The following is an 18,631-nucleotide window of genomic DNA, read 5'->3' on the forward strand; positions in this document are numbered from 1 at the left end:
AAGGGGGGCACGTGCCTGTGAGTTGGCAATGTGGGCATTGTAAAATAATTTGTTTAGCTAGTCTTTAGGTAAGTTGAAATTGTTTAGTTAAGTTTCTTCAGTTTTGGTGGAAAAAATTGATGCAATTGGGTGGCTTGGTCAAGCAGTGATGTCATAACCTATAGCTCTGCTTGTTCATTGCTATAAGCCAGTGAGTCAGGCAGTGGGCTGTGGGCTCGAGTGTGTGTGTTAAAAATAGGATGTGTATGTTGATCCAGCAGTTGCTGAAGTCGAAGAAAAAGTGCACACAAGTAGGCTCGAGAGTGAACTTAATGAGGGCTGTCTTAAGGTTCTGTAATAAATAGAGTAAGCAGAGTCATTAACAATATTGATAGACTGAGCAGAAAAGGTCTCCAGGGCCAATATTAAGGCTCCAACCTCAGCTCTCTGAGTGCTAGTAAATCCAGAAGAAGTGAGGGAATTATGCAGTTTCCACCAAATAACCACTTTTCCATTTTTACCAGCACCATCAGTGAAAAGCGTTAAAGCTTTAGGTATGGGGGAGTGAACTACTTTTGTAGACACAAACTACAGCAGTACGAGATAAGAACCAAAGTAGTTTGTCAGCAGGAAGGGCATGCTCTGTATGGCCTGCATAATCAGACAGTGCTATCTGAAGATCTAGAGATAGGGACAATATTGCTTTGAATTGCTTTTTACTCAAAGGAATTCTTATGACATCAGGGTCATAATCTAGAAACTGATTGCATCGTCTGCAGCCTGTATAGATGACTTTAGTAACTAGCTGGATATAGGGAGATAGTGTTTTAGTCCCAGTACGTGAGCAAAAACCCATCCTAGGAAGCGTAGCCCTGGGGCTGTCTGTCCTGTTAATCCTGTTAGGGAATGTTTAGTAGGGAAAACAAACAGTTGAACTGAATATTGCAGGTCTGTGCAATCTAGTTACCTCTGAGAAACAGCTTGCTCTGTTTCCTCAATTTCCCTTTTTGCTGCAGGAGTTAAATGCCTGGGAGAATCTAGGGCTGTATTGCCCTTTAGGATAGAAAACAGGTTTTGTAACTTACCAGTAGTTATGCCCAAGATGGGGCAAAACCAATTAATATCACCCAGTAATTTTTGATAATCATTTAAGATATGCAAGTTGCTAGTATTTAATTTAACCTTTTGAGGTCTTACTGACCAAGAAGTTAGTATATATCCAAGATTTCAAGAAGACAATTGTACTTTTTCATGTGCTGCAATTAAACCTCTTAGCTGTGTATTCTTTATGACAGAGGCATATAAACTTAAAATTACTGGCTGCATTGGGGATGCTAGTAAAATATCATCTATAAAATGAATAATCTTGCATTGAGGAAATTCTTTTCTACTTGGGAGCAAAGCCTGATTTACATGATACTGACACATAGTAGGACTGTTCCGCATCCCTTGGGGAAGCACTTTCCAGTGAAATCCGTGAGCTGGGCTTTCATTATTGATAGCTGGTATTGTAAACGCAAATTTTTCTCTGTCCTGTTCTGCAAGGGGAATAGTATAAAAACAGTCCTTTAAGTCCATAATGACTAAAGGCCAATCTTGAGGAATCGCTGCGGGGGAAGGGAAACCCTGTTGAAGGGGCCCCATAGATTACAAATTAGCATCAATAGCCTGCAAGTCATGCAGAAGTCTCCGTTGGCCAGACTTTTTGGGAATGACGAAAATGGGTGAATTCTAAGGACTGTGTGATGGTTCTATATGGCTGGCTTTTAATTGCTCCTCAATTAATTCATGGACTCTTTGTAATTTTTCTCCCTTTAAAGGCTACTATTCTACCCAAATAGGATTTTGAGAGAGTCATGTCAGGGGTAGGGGAGGAATAACAGTGGCCATTATTAGAAAGAGGTCTGCAAAATGACCTCAATTAACCCCTCATAAATGGACTAGCAGCTCTGTTTTCTTTAATGCTTTTCCTTATCTTTTTATAAGTGTTAAAGTAATGGGTCCATGTACCCCATTGCCTTGTTGATCTTGCATTACCGGGCAAGAGCTCCCCTTCTAATGCCGCTTACCTAAGATAGAATCCCATAGCTGTAGTGTATCCTTTGTCTTTCTTTCAATTAATTGGAGGAGGGGGCTCATGCAAAACCTCCATTTCCTCTTTGGTATTTTGCCCTTTACTGGCGGGGCTGAGGGAGAAGGAGGAGGCTGTAAGGTAGGTAATGGTTTCTCCTCCCTTCCCTTTTTAGGCTCTTCTGTGTAGTGCGGGACCAAAGCAGCCCTAACTGAGGCCCATGACATTAGAGATGTTACTGGGACCCGATACCCTTGGGCATGATGTTAAGATTTCTCCACACTTGTTCTCAGAGTCCTATGTCTAGCCTACCTTCTTCTGGGAACCGTAAGTTATGGGAAACAGCAGTTTGCGTTGGGTCCCTTAATTGAGCCTGCAAAACTGAGGCTCCACTAGCTTTAAGCAGCTGTTTCAGTACTTTTATATGCTATTTCTGTTGAGCTGATAACCACTGTCCCATGATGAAGCCCTAGCCTGAACAGTTTCCTCGAACTTGGAAATCCCAAGCGGGCACCAATGACCTACTGCGCAGTCTCTTCACCTTCGTTTTTGAGGGTTCCATCACAATCCATTGCAGCGTTCCTCATACGAGGCACCACCTGCCAAATCTGTCCCACAGACTGGCGGAGTGACAGATGAAAGAAGTATGCTGACAGAGGTATTTTGCCTGACAGTGCGACTAGGGGACCGCATGGCTCAGCACCGCCAACAAGAGAGTGCAGCAGCCACCAACAGAGTGCAGCCCACCCTAAGCCAGCCCCACTCGCATTTGTTTAGTACAGATTTAGTGATAAAGGCTTGGAGCAAACACAGTATGAGGGTAATAAACATTGTCGACCCCCCGAATAGAAAGCAGTCCTGTGCATGAATAATCAAAGGTTGATTTCTAGAGACGGGAGTAAACAAATTTATCTAGATAAATTCCTTTACATTCCCTTGTTATCTACTCTTTGCTCTCAGGCTCCAGATAAGAGAATCTGGCTGCCTTCAGCCACAATTCGCTTCCTAAGCTTTTGCAAAATCCCTGGACTTCCAAGAAGGTTTGCATCTTTCCCTATAACTTTTTCTTACAACTTTTCCCACCACCCTGATCAAACTCCTACAAGAGGTAGCAAAAAAGGGACGTATAATGCAGGGAAGAAGGCTGAAAGTGAATGGATAGCAAATGGCTCTGTAGGTGTATTTGTTCATCAGGCATGTATTTGAGAATTTACCATGTGTCAGACACTGTTTTAAGTGCTAGGGAATCCAGAAGAAATAAAACAAATTTCCTCCCTTCATGGAGTTTCCATTCTAAATAAAGGCATAAACATAAGTAAACAAATACCACATGTAAATATATATACATATGTACACATGAAATATATATTACATGCACATGTGTATTTATATGAAAGTGATAAAAGCTATAAAAAGGGCATAGAGATTAGAAATTTTCAGAGAAAGTTTCTTTGAGATGATGATAAACTGAGAGCGCAACCTTTGCACATATACTCTGGTGTAATTTTGAGTATCACTGGCTATGCAGAAAACAGGAAAGCAGGAAGATCATTTAGAAGGCTTTTGCAGTAACCCAAAGAAATGATTGAGTTGTAATTTTTTTAATAGCAGTCTTAAAGTACATTTGACATACAATAGACTATACATGTTTAAAATATATAATTTTATAAGTTCCGGCATATGTATATTACTTGTGAGACCATAACTACAATTAACATACTGGAAATATCCATCAAACCCCTCAAATTCCTTGGATCTTTTTCTAATACCTCTCTCTTACCCCTTTTCACCCCAGCCTTCTCTAAGCAAAAGCTTTCTATCAGTACAGATAATGTGCTTTTTCTAAAATTGTATATGAATGGAATTGTACTCTATGGACTCTCTTTTTTCCTGGCTTTTTTACTCTGCACAGTTATTTTGATATTCATTCATGTTGTTCTATGAATCAAAAACCCATACCTTGGTATGGCTGAGTAGTATTCCTTCATGTGGATATACCACAGTTTGTTTATCCATTTACCTGTCGATGAATGGATTGTTCGCAGTTTGGAGCTGTTACAAATATGGCTGTTACGAACATTCATATACCAGTCTTTATGGATATATGTTTTATTTATCTTAGGTAAAAACCTGAGAGAAGAATGGCATGGTCATATGATTTGTATATGTTTAACTTTTTAAAGGCTGCTAAATTATTTCCAGAGAATGTATTTCCCACCAGCAGTATAGGAGAGCTCTCCTGCCTTTCTTAATTCTTCATTTGCTGAGAATTTTTAACACAAATAAATGTTGGATTCTGTCAAATGCTTTTGTGCACCATTTGAGATGATAAGCTTTTTATTTTAATTTTTGGTCTGTTAATATAGTGGATATCATCGATTGAGTTCATAATGTTAAAACAACCTTGCCTTCAGTAATACACAATTTGATCATGACTTATTATCTTTATTATATTTGTTAAAATGCTATTAGTAATTTTTACATCTATATTTATGAAGGATAGAGAGTTCCTAGGAGATTCTAGATATTTATAAATTTATCTTTTTAAATAAATTTATAATTTTGTGGGCATTAGGCCATCAATGTGAGAATACTTCACTGTTGGGCAGCTGATATTTCACTGTTGGGCAGCTGATATTTCACTGTTGGGCAGCTGTGTATTAGTCATACACAGTTGCTTGAAAATTTCCCAGCTGCATCACATTTGCATCCCTAGGTAGGATGACTGAGATGGCACGTGAACCAGTGTCTAATAACTGCTGTCATTTCAAAGAAATGGTGAATGTAAACCTATGTACACAGGTGTTTGTTACTATTAAAAACATATGCAAACATTCATGCAGATAAGTTGATAACTTTTAGCAATGAGATAAGTTCCCTTCTAATCTTTTGTTTTCCTAGTGAAAAGATGATATTAGAGATGTGAAGAGAGATAAGAAATGAAATATATACAACTAGGATTCTGGAAAAATTAAGTGATTATAGAAACCTCGTATTGACAAACTTAGGCTACATTTGAGATTTGTGAGGTCCTCATTTACAATTGAATTAACAGCTAGATTGTTAACTCATGCTGCTCTTTTGGATAGGTATTCATAAGAGTGGGTTTATTCTTTGAAGTTCCTTTAGCTCTTTAGTCATTTAAATGTCAGTGATTTTTTTACATCTTGCCTTATTTTCTTACCTTTTTTTAATACTTAAAATTATCTTAAAAGTGATCCTGTTTTCCCCTCTAGAGTTTTAAAACTTTGTAAATTATAAAGAATTGCTTAGAAATTATGTCTTTCATTTTACTAGCTGTATTGAGTAGCCTTTTTGATGCTAAACGATATCTAATTGCATCTCTGCTCTTTGAAAACATAGGGCTGCTATACTTTAGTGTCTGAAGTCTACATTAATGACAATATCTCTTGGCCATAATTCTAAGAACATGATTTCAGTGGATAGTAATTCACTACATTTTTTATCTAAGTATATAACCTCTTTCTTTTCTAACATTGGTTGGGGATAATCTCAATAACATTTCAAATACTCAGCTGGCATAATTACACTTTTATTTTAACAAATTTTCAGTTTATTCTTAAATTCTTAGGGTATAATTACTTTTTTCAGGTTCTGTGTACCTTAGCTTTTCATAAATAACATTCTGAACTCTATAAACATGGTATGGATTTATCTGGTTTAAAAAAATAGTGATATAAAAGCAAAGACTACTCTGTATTTTTTAATTGACAATAATAGTACATATTCATGGGATATATAGTGATGTTTTAATACATATAATGGAAGCAAATACCCTGATCTAGTCACTATACTGTGTATTTTTTATATGCAGTTGGTAATACAATGATTTTCAGCCCTGATTCTACATCAGAATTGCCTTTGACACTTTTTATAAATATATTTTTGCAAATTTTGTTTCTGAACATTATGTTTTGATGGACCTAGGTGGGGCTGAAGTATCTGAATTTTTAAAAACTACACAGGTATTCTGATTTGCAGCCAGAATTAAGAATGGCTAGCTTAAACTTTTTTTGCTTGACCCCCTCCTGGCTCCATGAGACTCAGCAATACATCTAAAAAGAAAAAAAATCAACTTCCTTACTCCTAAACTTAACTATAATCAAACCTGGACTGCATCTGCCAGTTTTTGTGCAGTGCACACAATTGCCAGCCTAAAACAATATATAGCAAGTTCTTAGGACTCTTACTCGGGAAATACCCAAGATATATATGCTTGGCCCCATGTGTCCTAGGAGTTGCAGGCAGAGAATTATTGCACAATTGCAAAATAATTGGTGGCACAAGGCAAGTAGTAATCATAATGAACCTTTTCATGTCTGTTAGTTCATGTTGAATAAAAACTGTCTGATTTAAGATCTTCTACCTTCCTTCTATCATTATTCCAGACCTTTGAAATATTTACTGGCAAGTATATCTTTTTAGAAAGCTACTGTACAATGAATCCTCATATCTTTCCTATTTCAACTGCATTTTTTTCCTATCCCTGAATAAATTTGCTGGGATTTTTATTTTACACATCAGAAAATGAGACATAAATTCCTGACATTCTAAAATTAACACAGCCTTTTTTAAAAATCTAAAATTAATTTTAAGGAGTTTATTATCATTTAAAAGAGGTGGGCCACTGCATCTTAAGTAATATTATTATCATTATTTTCCATTATACTCTCATTCTAGCCACAGTCACAAAAATTTTAAAAAATCGAATGCCAAAGTTTTTTTCAGTCTCTTTGCCCCTGTTCCACCATGATGCATATTTGTTGTAACACTAGAAATAATTCTAAAAATCCTGATGATTCATTTCACTTGTAGAGTTGAGCTATACCTTTTGAGTGAATTTCTTAGCTATGAGATTAAGTAAATGGAAGCAAGCTTTAGTATAGTAAAATACAGTGAAGGAAGGTAATAAAATTTTTTTCATTACCTTTATCTCTCTTATGTCTCAACTCTTCAAAAACCCATTCAAGTAGTTTTTTCATGCCATGTATGCATTTTCTGTCTTTACATGCTTTAAGTAAATTTGTGTTTACCATTGGTTTTAAGTTATAACAAGTTAAATTACAAAAACTTTAAGGAAGAAGCAGGACCTGTTGCCTGCTTTTGCATTTGTCTAGTGTGTTTCTGAAAATATGTCTTCTCATTAGTTACATTGAATACCTGTTTATATATCAAATACATTGAATCATTTCATTGAGTATATTGAGTATATCAGTTGTATACTTGCCAACACATGATTGTTTTAAAATTTTAGATGATATTGGTGCCCATATGAATGTAGGAAGAACTTATAAAAATTTAAATAGAACCAAAGAAGCTGAAGAATCTTACATGATGGCTAAATCACTGATGCCTCAAGTAAGTTGCCATAATTTATATGTTGGGTCATATCTATTAGATGTCCATATTGAATAGAATTATCTAGAAGGAAAATCTTTATCTTTTCTTCAGTTGATGTAAAAGTAAAGTGTCTAATGAATCATCTATTCCTATAAATTTTATAAAGAATTACATTCTTCTAGCTCACTTAATTTATTAATTTATTTATTTATTTATTTTTGGAGATGGAGTCTTGCTGTATCGCCCAGGCTGGAGTGCAGTGGCGCGATCTCAGCTCCCTGCAACCTCCACCTCCCGGGTTTAAGTGATTCTTCTGCCTCAGCCTCCCAAGTAGCTGGGACTACAGGTGCATGCCACCACACCCGGCTAATTTTTGTATTTTTACTAGAGATGGGGTTTCACCTTATTGGACAGGCTGGTCTCAAACTCCTGACCTCGTGATCCACCCACCTCGGCCTCCCAAAGTGCTGGGATTACAGGCATGAGCCACCACACCCAGCCGTAGCTCACTTAATTTTAAAAATTGTTTTTACACAGTCCATTTGTAAACACTAAATTCATAAAGTATGAATTTTAGATATTCTTGATTATGAGTTATCAGCGAGTTATATGACTTTAAATAAATATTTTATGTATATTAAGCATACTATTCGACATTATTCCTATCAAAAAATAAATAAAAGTGATAAAATTAGTAGATACATCTCTTGCTATATTGTGTCTATCAGTTGTTATAATGATACAAGATTCATTAAATATAACATAGTATCAAAATTTGAAGATCTGACCCTATGTCAATTTTCATGTTATCAGCAAAATATTTTTGGGTTGTGACAATAGGGTAATTTATTCCAGAATACTGAGGACTCACTTATCTGGTGAAGTTTGGAAATTAAACACTCTGACTGATTATTAAGTTAAGGTTCTTATAATATATAGTACATATGGATCCAGACTTCCAGTGAACACAATAAATTAGATATGATAAAAACCAATAACAAATACAATTTAACTGTTATAGTTAAGGATTAAAATAATCCTTAAAATGTCATACAGTTCAACTTTAAACCCTGTCACTATTAATATGATTATAAATATTATCACAATTGAGAAAACTTCAGCCCAGCTTAAGCTATTTTTTCTGAGGAAATAAGACTGTGCTGCTAATGTTACCACTTTATTAAAAATAAATAATAAAAATGTAAAAGAAAACACACAAAAATGTAAATAAATATATTTTACTTATAGTATCCAAAAATGTAATTAAATAATACTTTGTGGCATTAAGGTTATATTTTTTCGTTCATGCCACCTCAGTGGATTATTGTTAGCTTTTTATTTGTATCTATCTTTTTCTGAAGTCAAACAATTCAGAACTTTTAGAAGTCAAGCTCTCTTAGGTTTGATCAAAACAGGAATAGAACCCTGATCTCTCAGGCCAGTGTATTTTTTACACTATGTTCTGTGTTATTTTGAATTAGCCAATAGGAATATGTACTTTTGATTTTTGATACTGAAATATCAAATCATGAAAATGCCTTTTCTTCTAAACAGATTATTCCTGGTAAAAAATATGCAGCCAGAATTGCCCCTAACCACCTAAATGTTTATATCAATCTGGCTAACCTGATCCGAGCAAACGAGTCCCGACTGGAAGAAGCAGATCAGCTGTACCGTCAAGCAATAAGCATGAGGCCCGACTTCAAGCAGGCTTACATTAGCAGGTATCCCAGTTCAACTTAAAGCTATCATTATGGAATATTGAAATTATATCTCCATGTATATTTTGAATGAATTGGCTTTTTTTGGGGGGAAAAAATGTTTTTAATAATCTTAGCAACAAGTGCATAGAAGGGCATAACTTTTTAGACTGACAATCAGATTTTATTGATTTGAAGTTAACAAGGGGAAACCCTAACTTGTAATAGCCAACTTAGGTTTTGTGTTAAAGAAAGGGTAGAAGCAGCTCTATCTTAGTTTCATTTTCTTCCCATCACCAAAATTGTTCTTTTCCTATTGAAATTAAAACTTGAAACTTACATTTTATAATCGTTACTTCTAATATCAAGCTCTCAGGAACTTTCTTGGGTTTTAGAGTTGATTGGTTATTGATGCCTTTGACACAAAGAAAACATCTTGGTTCTCAGCAAAAAAAAAAGTTTTCTGGTACTACATGTTAAAACTTCATTTATTTTCTTACGTACGTGTTATCATTTGTATTACTTTTGATGAAAAATTGTTTTTAAACTTTGTTTTGTAGCCTGGTCCAGAAATAGTAATTCGTAGCATTTTTTCTGTGGGGAAAGTACATTCTGAATTTAAGTTTTTGAGATAAAATCTGTTTGTAAGTTGGGGTTGTCTTTGTTCCGCCGTGCCCAGTACTTATTGAGGCCCATTGAGTTTAGCAAGGCTGTATCTCTAAATAACACCTGTCATGTATTAACCCATAAAGAACTATTCAACAGTCTCTACATTAAAAAAATAATGATTTGGACAAACATTCATTCTAGAAATGGTTTTAATGAGAATATTAATTGTTGTTCCTTTTATATTATTCCTGTGCTGATACTATAGGAAAGAGTAGTATTATAAGAACAACTCTCATATCACTACTTAAATATGATTTGTACATATGTAAAAATAATTATTTAAGCAAAATTACTTTTTAAAATTTTCTAACGGAAAATAGAACCACACTAGAAAGATTTATACAATGGTTTCTTAACTAATCCTCAATTCTAAGTGTGTTTCTCAAAGTTATCTGTAGGTCAGACTCATCCCTCCCACTCTGCCTGATCAGCTTTTTTTAGTCCTTTTTCTGTTTGTTTGTTTGTTAACAGAGTCTCGCTTTGTCACCCAGGCTGGAGTGCAGTGGTGTGATCTCGGCTCACTGCTACCTCTGCCTCCTGGGTTCAAGTAATTCTTGTGCCTCAGCCTCCCTAGCAGCTGGGACTACAGGCACGTGCCACCATGCCCGGCAAATTTCTGTGTTTTTAGTAGAGACGGAGTTTTGCCATGTTGGGCAGCTGGTCTCGAACTCCTGATCTCAAGTGATCCATCCACCTCAGCCTCCCAAAGTGTTGGGATTACAGGCACGAGCCACCATATCCACCTTTTTTTTTTTTTTTTTTTTTTTAAAGAATGGTCATATTATAAGAAGACATTGATGAGGACTAAATTAATATAAGAAGGGGTTACAGATTTTGAATATTTTGGTTTTTTGCACAGTGAGCCTTCTATTATAGATTCAAATATTGGAATTTCTCTTACCACTACTATATGTCATTTTTTTCTTCTAATGCTATTACTTTGTCACCTGACAAATTCATTAATCTCTCACTCTGGCTAGCTGTCCTTTTTCTGATGCAGTTTAGTCTGTCTCCTTTTAAGATAAATTCAAAGAATATATTTTCTCTGTCCTCCTTCTTGAATTCCGCTTGATAGGTTGCCCTCTGAAATCAGCATAATTTTTTTCTTCTTAAATAATATTTGAAAATATATCAAGCCAAATATACTGAACTAAGGAGTCCAGATTTGAGGACAGTTTCAAAGAGTTGTTTTTGAAAGTTTTTTAAGACTCTGAGTTAAAAGAAAAAAAAAAAGCTGTATGTGGAAAGGCTTAAAACTTGGCAAAAATTGTATCTACAAACTGAGATGGTAATGTTGTAAGTAAAGCTTGTGTTTGATTTTTCCACAGAGGAGAATTGCTTTTAAAAATGAATAAACCTCTTAAAGCAAAGGAAGCATATCTTAAAGCATTAGAGCTGGACAGAAATAATGCAGATCTTTGGTACAACTTGGCAATTGTATATATTGAACTTAAAGAACCAAATGAAGCCCTAAAAAACTTTAATCGTGCTCTGGAACTAAATCCAAAGCATAAACTAGCATTATTCAACTCTGCTATATTAATGCAAGAATCAGGTATGTTTTCTCAAAATATATCTATGTTTAAACAAATTGTAGTTTATAATATAATAAAAACCTTAATTTAACTTTATTACCCATAGCAAACACTTTATGTGTTGACAGTTTATAGCAATACTGTGCTTAAATGATTTATAGGAAGAATATTTAAAATACTTGAAGTAAACTATTTTCAAGTAATATGCATTCTAACATATGATAATACTGATTTTTAATTCTTCTGGCGTGTGTTAAGACTAATTTTTAAGGCAGTCTATTAAGCAACATTAACTATTTCGTATTTTATATACATAAATATAATGTAACTTATTTTATATATAAACTCTCCAAATATGAACTTGTGAAATTTTTTACATAATTAGCTGTGAGGAGCTGAGAGCATATATTTTCAAAAATAGCATTTTATTTTCTTTTGATTTATAAAAGCAAATACTTTTGGCACCATTTTATATCCAATTTTACTACGTTTTCTGAGATATTATTGTAATTTTTTAGATTTCCTATAATTTAGCAAAACTGAATTACTAACCACAGTAAATCTGGATCCTTCATCCATATTTTATATAGGAATTTCAGTTCTGCCTCATAAGACAGTGTATATGATTTATAATCTTTTTAATTTTTAAATTAGAAAAAAATCTCTTTATTATAATGTTTAGTTATTTCTTAGATACATTTCTTAAAACTTTTGTAAAATATGAAAGAATCATAAAGTCATAGTATTTTAGCACTAAAGAGGACCTCTGAGTTCGCATTTGCCAGTCTTCTATTTAGTAGAGTGAAGACCAAATAGATTTTATGACTGTCCCAAAGTCATATGGCTAAGTAGCTAATCCAAGATAAGAACTGAAGTCTCCTGATTTATTTTCAAATGTTCTTTATCCATTGTGCTGCCAAATAAAAGAATAGAGAGAAATCTTTATGCCTGGTATACAAAAAAGTATAAATTTGGAAAAAAGCTAGTATTTTTGTAAGGTTATCTACCTTGATAATCATGAAAGATGCTCATTATTTGACACAAGACTGTACTTGTACTATAAGGTTTGTAATTGTAGAACTTGAAGGGTTTTTTTTTGTTTTTGTTTGTTTGTTTGTTTTTTGTTTGCAATAGAAATTATCTCAATGGAGATTTGTTTCCTGCCAGGCAGTGGCTGATGCCACTTTGGGAGGCCAACTGGGAGGATCACTAGAGGCCAAGAGTTTGAGAATAGCCTGGGCAACATAGTAAAACTCTGTCTCCACAAAAAATTTTAAAATCAGCAGGGACTGATGGCCCATGCCTACAGTCCCAGCTACTCAGGAAGCCAAGGTGGGAGGATTGCTTGAGCCGAGGAGTTTGAGGTTATAGTGACCTATGGACACAGCACTGCTCTCCAGCCTGAGTGACATAGTGAGACCTTGTCTCAAAAAAAAAAAAAAGATACATGTTTCCTAAATCCTAATTTTATACCCCTATATTTAATGGTATGTTTTTGTCCTTGAAACATTCCTAAAACTTTAAAGTAACATTTTTAAAAATGTGATATAATAATTCTGAAGCTTTTTTCTACCCAGTAATAGTTACTATTTGCTGAATATTTTTTCAGTATACATCATATAATTATTAGAAAACTCAGTTAACTCAAAGAAGTTAAATAACATGTTCAGTGTATAAAGTCATAATGTTACCAGAATCAAGATTGAATACATGTCTTTGTTGGCAAATCCCATGCTTCTTTCTCTGAATTCTCTATCTTCCCTCTGCTATTTCCATTTGAATTCTAAATTATAAGAGACATTTCTCTCCTTTTGGTTTCTGAAGCACTCTTACTGCTTTAAAGGAAAAGAAGTAAGCTATCTTTTTACTGTTTCAAATATTTTGCTTTTCCTATGAAAACTTCGAGATTTTTGCTTTCTACTTATTTTGACTATGGAAATTAGTTGTTTTGAAGCCGTCTTTTTGTAATCTAAGTATTTGAAAATGGCTTTGTTCCTCACTTTTAATTATTTTACTAACAATATATTTTTTCTTTAAAAAAACTTTCTAGGTGAGGTTAAACTCAGACCTGAAGCTAGAAAACGACTTCTAAGCTATATAAATGAAGAGCCACTAGATGCTAATGGCTATTTCAATTTGGGAATGCTTGCCATGGATGACAAAAAGGACAATGAAGCAGAGATTTGGATGAAGAAAGCCATAAAGTTACAAGCTGACTTCCGAAGTGCTTTGTTTAATCTGGCTCTCCTGTATTCCCAGACTTCAAAGGAATTAAAGGCTTTGCCAATTTTGGAAGAGTTACTCAGATACTACCCTGACCATATCAAGGGCCTCATTTTAAAAGGAGACATTCTGATGAATCAAAAGAAAGATATAGTAGGAGCAAAAAAATGTTTTGAAAGGATTTTGGAGATGGATCCAAGCAATGTGCAAGGAAAACACAATCTTTGTGTTGTTTATTTTGAAGAAAAAGACTTATTAAAAGCTGAAAGATGCCTTCTTGAAACATTGGCATTAGCACCACATGAAGAATATATTCAGCGCCATTTGAATATAGTCAGGGATAAGATTTCCTCATCTAGTTTTATAGAGCCAATATTCCCAACCAGTAAGATTTCAAGTGTAGAAGGAGAGAAAATTCCAAGTGAAAGTGTAAAGGAGAGTAGAGGTGAATCCAGACAAACACAAATAGTAAAAACAAGTGATAATAAAAGTCAGTCTAAATCCAACAAACAATTAGGAAAAGATAGAGACGAAGAGACCCCCCACAAAACAACAAAAGATATCAAAGAAATTGAGAAGAAAAGAGTTGCTGCTTTAAAAAGACTAGAAGAGATTGAGCGTATTTTAAATGGTGAATAGCATTAATATTTATCGTGACAATGGTATCAAAGAACATCAATCCATATCATGTGATTGCTTTTACTGGGAGCTTTGAAAAAAAGTTCAAGGGTTCCTCATAGTCAATCATGAGCTGCCTTTGAAGTAAGATCAAAATAACATTTTCATTAAAGACCTGTATTATCCCAGGATGTATATTATATATCGCTGTTTTCAGAGTTTGGGTGAATATAGCAGAAATATTACAGTGAAAGTGACAAATTTACAACTTTTATTATAGAAAGAAGGTGTTTCTGGCAGTGTAATCTTTACTGCTCTCAATTAAAAATAATTTTGAGGCCTGAATGATAATCCCTTGAGGACAAATCCAACATATGCTGGTTTATTCTGTTAATTCCCATTTATTTGCCTACTTCATTTTTCTTGCACTTCTTAGAATCTATGAATTGAAAACACTTATTGAACACTTTTTTTAAAGTAATTCTGTTTAATCAAGGGATTTGCACTACAAAAGAATACTGGCTTTTTTTATGTTGAATTCTTTAGTTGAGTTTTAGAAGGAATGCTGGATGAAACATTTTAAAATAAGTCATGACATGTTAGCTTGAGAATGTATTTTCATAACTGTATACTTGTTTTTAACTTTAAATGCAGTTTTTAATCAGGTAAAGTTTGACATATATAGCTACATACACACATTTTTAATGGTGCTCATATATACTGTATTTTTTGTTGTTTGATTTTGCTTATTTAGAGTATCACAACATGACTCACATAATCATGATTTTTTTTTAGTTTTACTCCCCAAACTATTCATGTTTCTTTAGGTCATAGTCATTGAGAAGTCCCAATAACTCTAAACTTTTGAGGTATAACATAGTAAACTTCACTTTCATCTTTGTGTTAGCTCTCTAGTCTTAACTTGAATTTTAATTTTTCTGTTTCCAAAGTCACAATTTAATTATTCTTAGATACCTTAAGCCACTGAATTCAGTTCTGTTTGACTGAAAGCAAAACAATGTGACAGTTTATTTTCAGACACTAACTTCTTGATATTTTGTTATGGTATATCTTTTTATTACATATTTATTTTGACTACTGAGCTTTCATAAAATATTTGAAGGTATTTTAATCATCAAGTATGGGAAACAAATTGCTATTGCATTTTCCTATATATGCATATATTATGGTTTAACCAGAATTGTGTCATTTTTGGCCTATTGTCTAGATATAAAAGATAATTAGCCTACTATAGTATTAATAAACTTTTCAGTTGGTTTGGGCAAATTTAAACCTGAAAAATAGGTTAAAAAGTAGTTACAAATTAAACTTACTAATTTAAACCTGATTTTTTTTTCTTGAATTAAAATACATTTTAAATGAGCTTTATAATACCTTAAAAAGTTGGTTCTAATTTAAAATATGAAAGCTCTGGCTATCATCCTGGGATAGTAATTTATAATTAAGTAGTATTTCAAAAACTATATAATTTTTAATTCCTTTGAGATAACTAATTTTAATTATATATGTTTCAAAAACCATATTCCTATAATTTTTTTAAGAATCATTTCATAAATAGGCCATAAGATACAAGGTCTGCATTAAAAGACCCATTTTTACTAGGTTCCCTAAGGATCTACCATAGATCTTTTTTTTTTTTTTCAGGTAGTTTAAAGCAAGCACTGATACCAGTGGGAGTTGGTCTTGATCTAGGAGATTCTGTTAAGCATCCAAACAATGCCTAATTTCAGTTCTTAGGTTATGGGTGTGAATCCAGATAAAAGATGTGGAGAATACCTCATGTACTATGACTTGAAAATGAAATCTTAAAATTCTTATGCTCTCTCCATATATCTTAAGGAAAAGTTTTTGAGTGTGATTTCTTTTGCCATAGTATCAAGTGGAGGGTGGTTCAGAAAAGTAAAAGGAAATCTTTTGTGACAGCAGACTATAATAGAAGTTTGAGTAATATTTTAATAAATTTATATAATTATTCAAATGATAAAATGTTTTAATGTTATCCAATGATTTATATTTAAAAATTACCTTATTAACACTTAGAACTGTGCCTATTACATAAAAAGCGCTCATGTATTTGAATTTTAAGTTATTTACTTAAATCAAGACCACCATAAGTAATTCATAATTTAATAATTGTTTTAAATCAGTGGTTTTCAACCCTCACTTCATATTAGAATCATCTGAGGACTTTTCATACAGAATCCATCTCATAACAATTAAGTCTAAATTTCTGGAAGATGGAGCCATGCTTGTTTTTTGAGTGGATTCTAATTTGTAGTCAGAGTTGGAGACCACTGCTCTAAATTAGTTCAGGGAAATCCTTTTATTTCTTCCATGTTAACATTTAAAATTAGTAATGTACCCAGTTAAGTTTTAATGGTTTAAATTCCACTAAAGAACATGTTCTTCTAATAATTAGCATTTATTACATGAAATTTAAGAGCTTAAGTTCCATCAAACTAGCCCTTGTGTAAGATTATTATTTCTTCTCTGTAACTTCAAAATAGATATTTCATTCAATCTATTCAGGTGAGAAAAGGTAATGGATTTTTTTTCCTCTGGAGCTGCCTGTTCAGAGAGATGGAGGAGGTGGTCACATATAAGGTCAATTCAGTAACCTATGGTTCAGAGTTCTGATCATATGTAAGTCTGGAAAAGAAAGCTTATCACAGGTTTGTATGCTGGTGAATAGATAGAGTTTTAATTCTCACTGTCTCAAAAGAGAATCAGCTCTCCAGCAGTTCTAGAAAAGCTTTGACAATCCCCAAAGGGCAGTGTTACCTTACTCCTTCACTGCTTCTTAGAAGGTAGAATTAAGTTTCTGGAATTGCACCTATATGTTTTCTTATTAACATTCAGAATTGGGAATATTAATTTTTGCAGTGAGTAGTTTTCTGAAATTGGTAACTTGGAGAGTAAAGTATTTTGCTTTTCAATTTTGTGTTTACTTTTATGTAAAAATTTTGTTATGTGAATTACACAGTTCTAATAAAACCTCATGTCTTTTCATTACATCTAATTTGAACTCACAGCTTCATGTTACAGAATGCTTCTTTAAAGATGCTTTAATGAAAAGTATTAAGAAAATATATAGATTTGTATGTCAATTTATACTTCAGAAATCCATATATTTGTCATATTTATTTTTTTAGAAACCTCCTAATTGGATAACTAGATGGTATTTAAAATGAATGCCCAAAAATCTCTTGTACCTTTGTCCAAAAGTTTATCTGTTGGAAGCTGTCAGCCATTCATGTAGAGAGTTTATAAGAAAAGAATTTAAAATTGTATGCATTTTATATTACTGTGGTATCTGTGTACCATATTTCTAAATATTCATTATTAAATTGGTACTTCTTAAAAACATAACTTGGCTTGCCTTTTAGTGTTAAAAAAATACAATATTATATATAAAGAGATTTCTTCCTTTATGAAGAAGAGCTGACATGTAATTTTTTTGCAGTGATCTGAGAAAGACCTTAAATAAGTTTCTGAGAGTGATACATTTTCAAACATGAGTGACAACAACCAAATTAAGAAAAGGAAACAATTCAGACTTGGAATTTTATAGGAATTTCATTTCTATATCAGCCTGGTATTGCCTCTGGCATAACTTAGAGGAAATTGTTCTACCTATATGTCCTCAGTTTCTTCATCTACAAGTTGGGAAAAACATTTTCCTCTTAAAGTTATGAAGAGGATTTATATGATATATTGTATATATTAATATATTTAAATTGCTTAGAGTTTCTAGCACATAGCACATAATAAATATTAGTTATTAGTATAAACACTCAGGCTTAAAGTCTTGGATTTGATGCATATGACTTAATTTGTATTTGTGCTAGTAGCTGTAATGTGAGTAACAGGATAGCAAGCAAACTATTAGAAATCTAATAGTAATGCGTGTTCCTTAGCTATCTGTGCTAACAAGTACATAGATGATAGCTTAAAATTAAATCATACTTAATAAGCTAAAATGCATAACTGAGACACCTTAAAATTGTACTACCTTGTGCTGTTCACTGCCATCAGGGAGGTAGCATAAAACGAAAGATAAAGTCAGAAGACTGGATCCTGGCAAATTCGTGTCCTTTGTAACTCACTTTCTTCGTCAACATTTCTGTGACTCAATGGATAGCATATTTCGATCAAGTAGCACGTATAACGTGATGCTTTCATGTTTCTGCCTTAAATAAAATAACCCTCAAAAAACCATTCTACTTTGCCCTTTCTTAGTGACTTGCATGGTCAACATTTTGTTTTATTTCTTGCCTCCTCCATGGTTTAGTTTCAAATATTGGGACCATACACTGACTAAACAAACCCATACTAAAGTATAAATGATGGGTGAATCTTATTAGCCATATCAAAGTCAAGTGAACCACTTTCTCTGTAAAGTTTCAGGCAGTAGAGTGGGTTTCAGGGATGTGGTGTTTCTCCACCATTCTTCC

The 18,631-nt window shown here is 33.4% G+C and overlaps 1 protein-coding gene across 1 annotated transcript in view; it reads left to right on the plus strand.

The window, feature by feature from the left end:
- The window catches only part of TMTC3 (transmembrane and tetratricopeptide repeat containing 3), a 56,611-nt gene extending 38,219 nt beyond the window's left edge, over positions 1–18,392 (plus strand). The window contains exons 11-14 of the mRNA XM_011961267.1: positions 7,326–7,429; positions 8,966–9,135; positions 11,109–11,335; positions 13,366–18,392. Of these exons, the coding sequence (XP_011816657.1) occupies positions 7,326–7,429; positions 8,966–9,135; positions 11,109–11,335; positions 13,366–14,177 (1,313 nt within the window). The 3' untranslated portion in view covers positions 14,178–18,392. The remainder of the gene's footprint in view (positions 1–7,325; positions 7,430–8,965; positions 9,136–11,108; positions 11,336–13,365) is intronic.
- The last annotated feature ends 239 nt before the right edge of the window (positions 18,393–18,631 follow it).

Source organism: Colobus angolensis, unplaced genomic scaffold (assembly GCF_000951035.1).
Source record: "Colobus angolensis palliatus isolate OR3802 unplaced genomic scaffold, Cang.pa_1.0 Scaffold543, whole genome shotgun sequence".
Classification (NCBI taxonomy): domain Eukaryota; kingdom Metazoa; phylum Chordata; class Mammalia; order Primates; family Cercopithecidae; genus Colobus; species Colobus angolensis.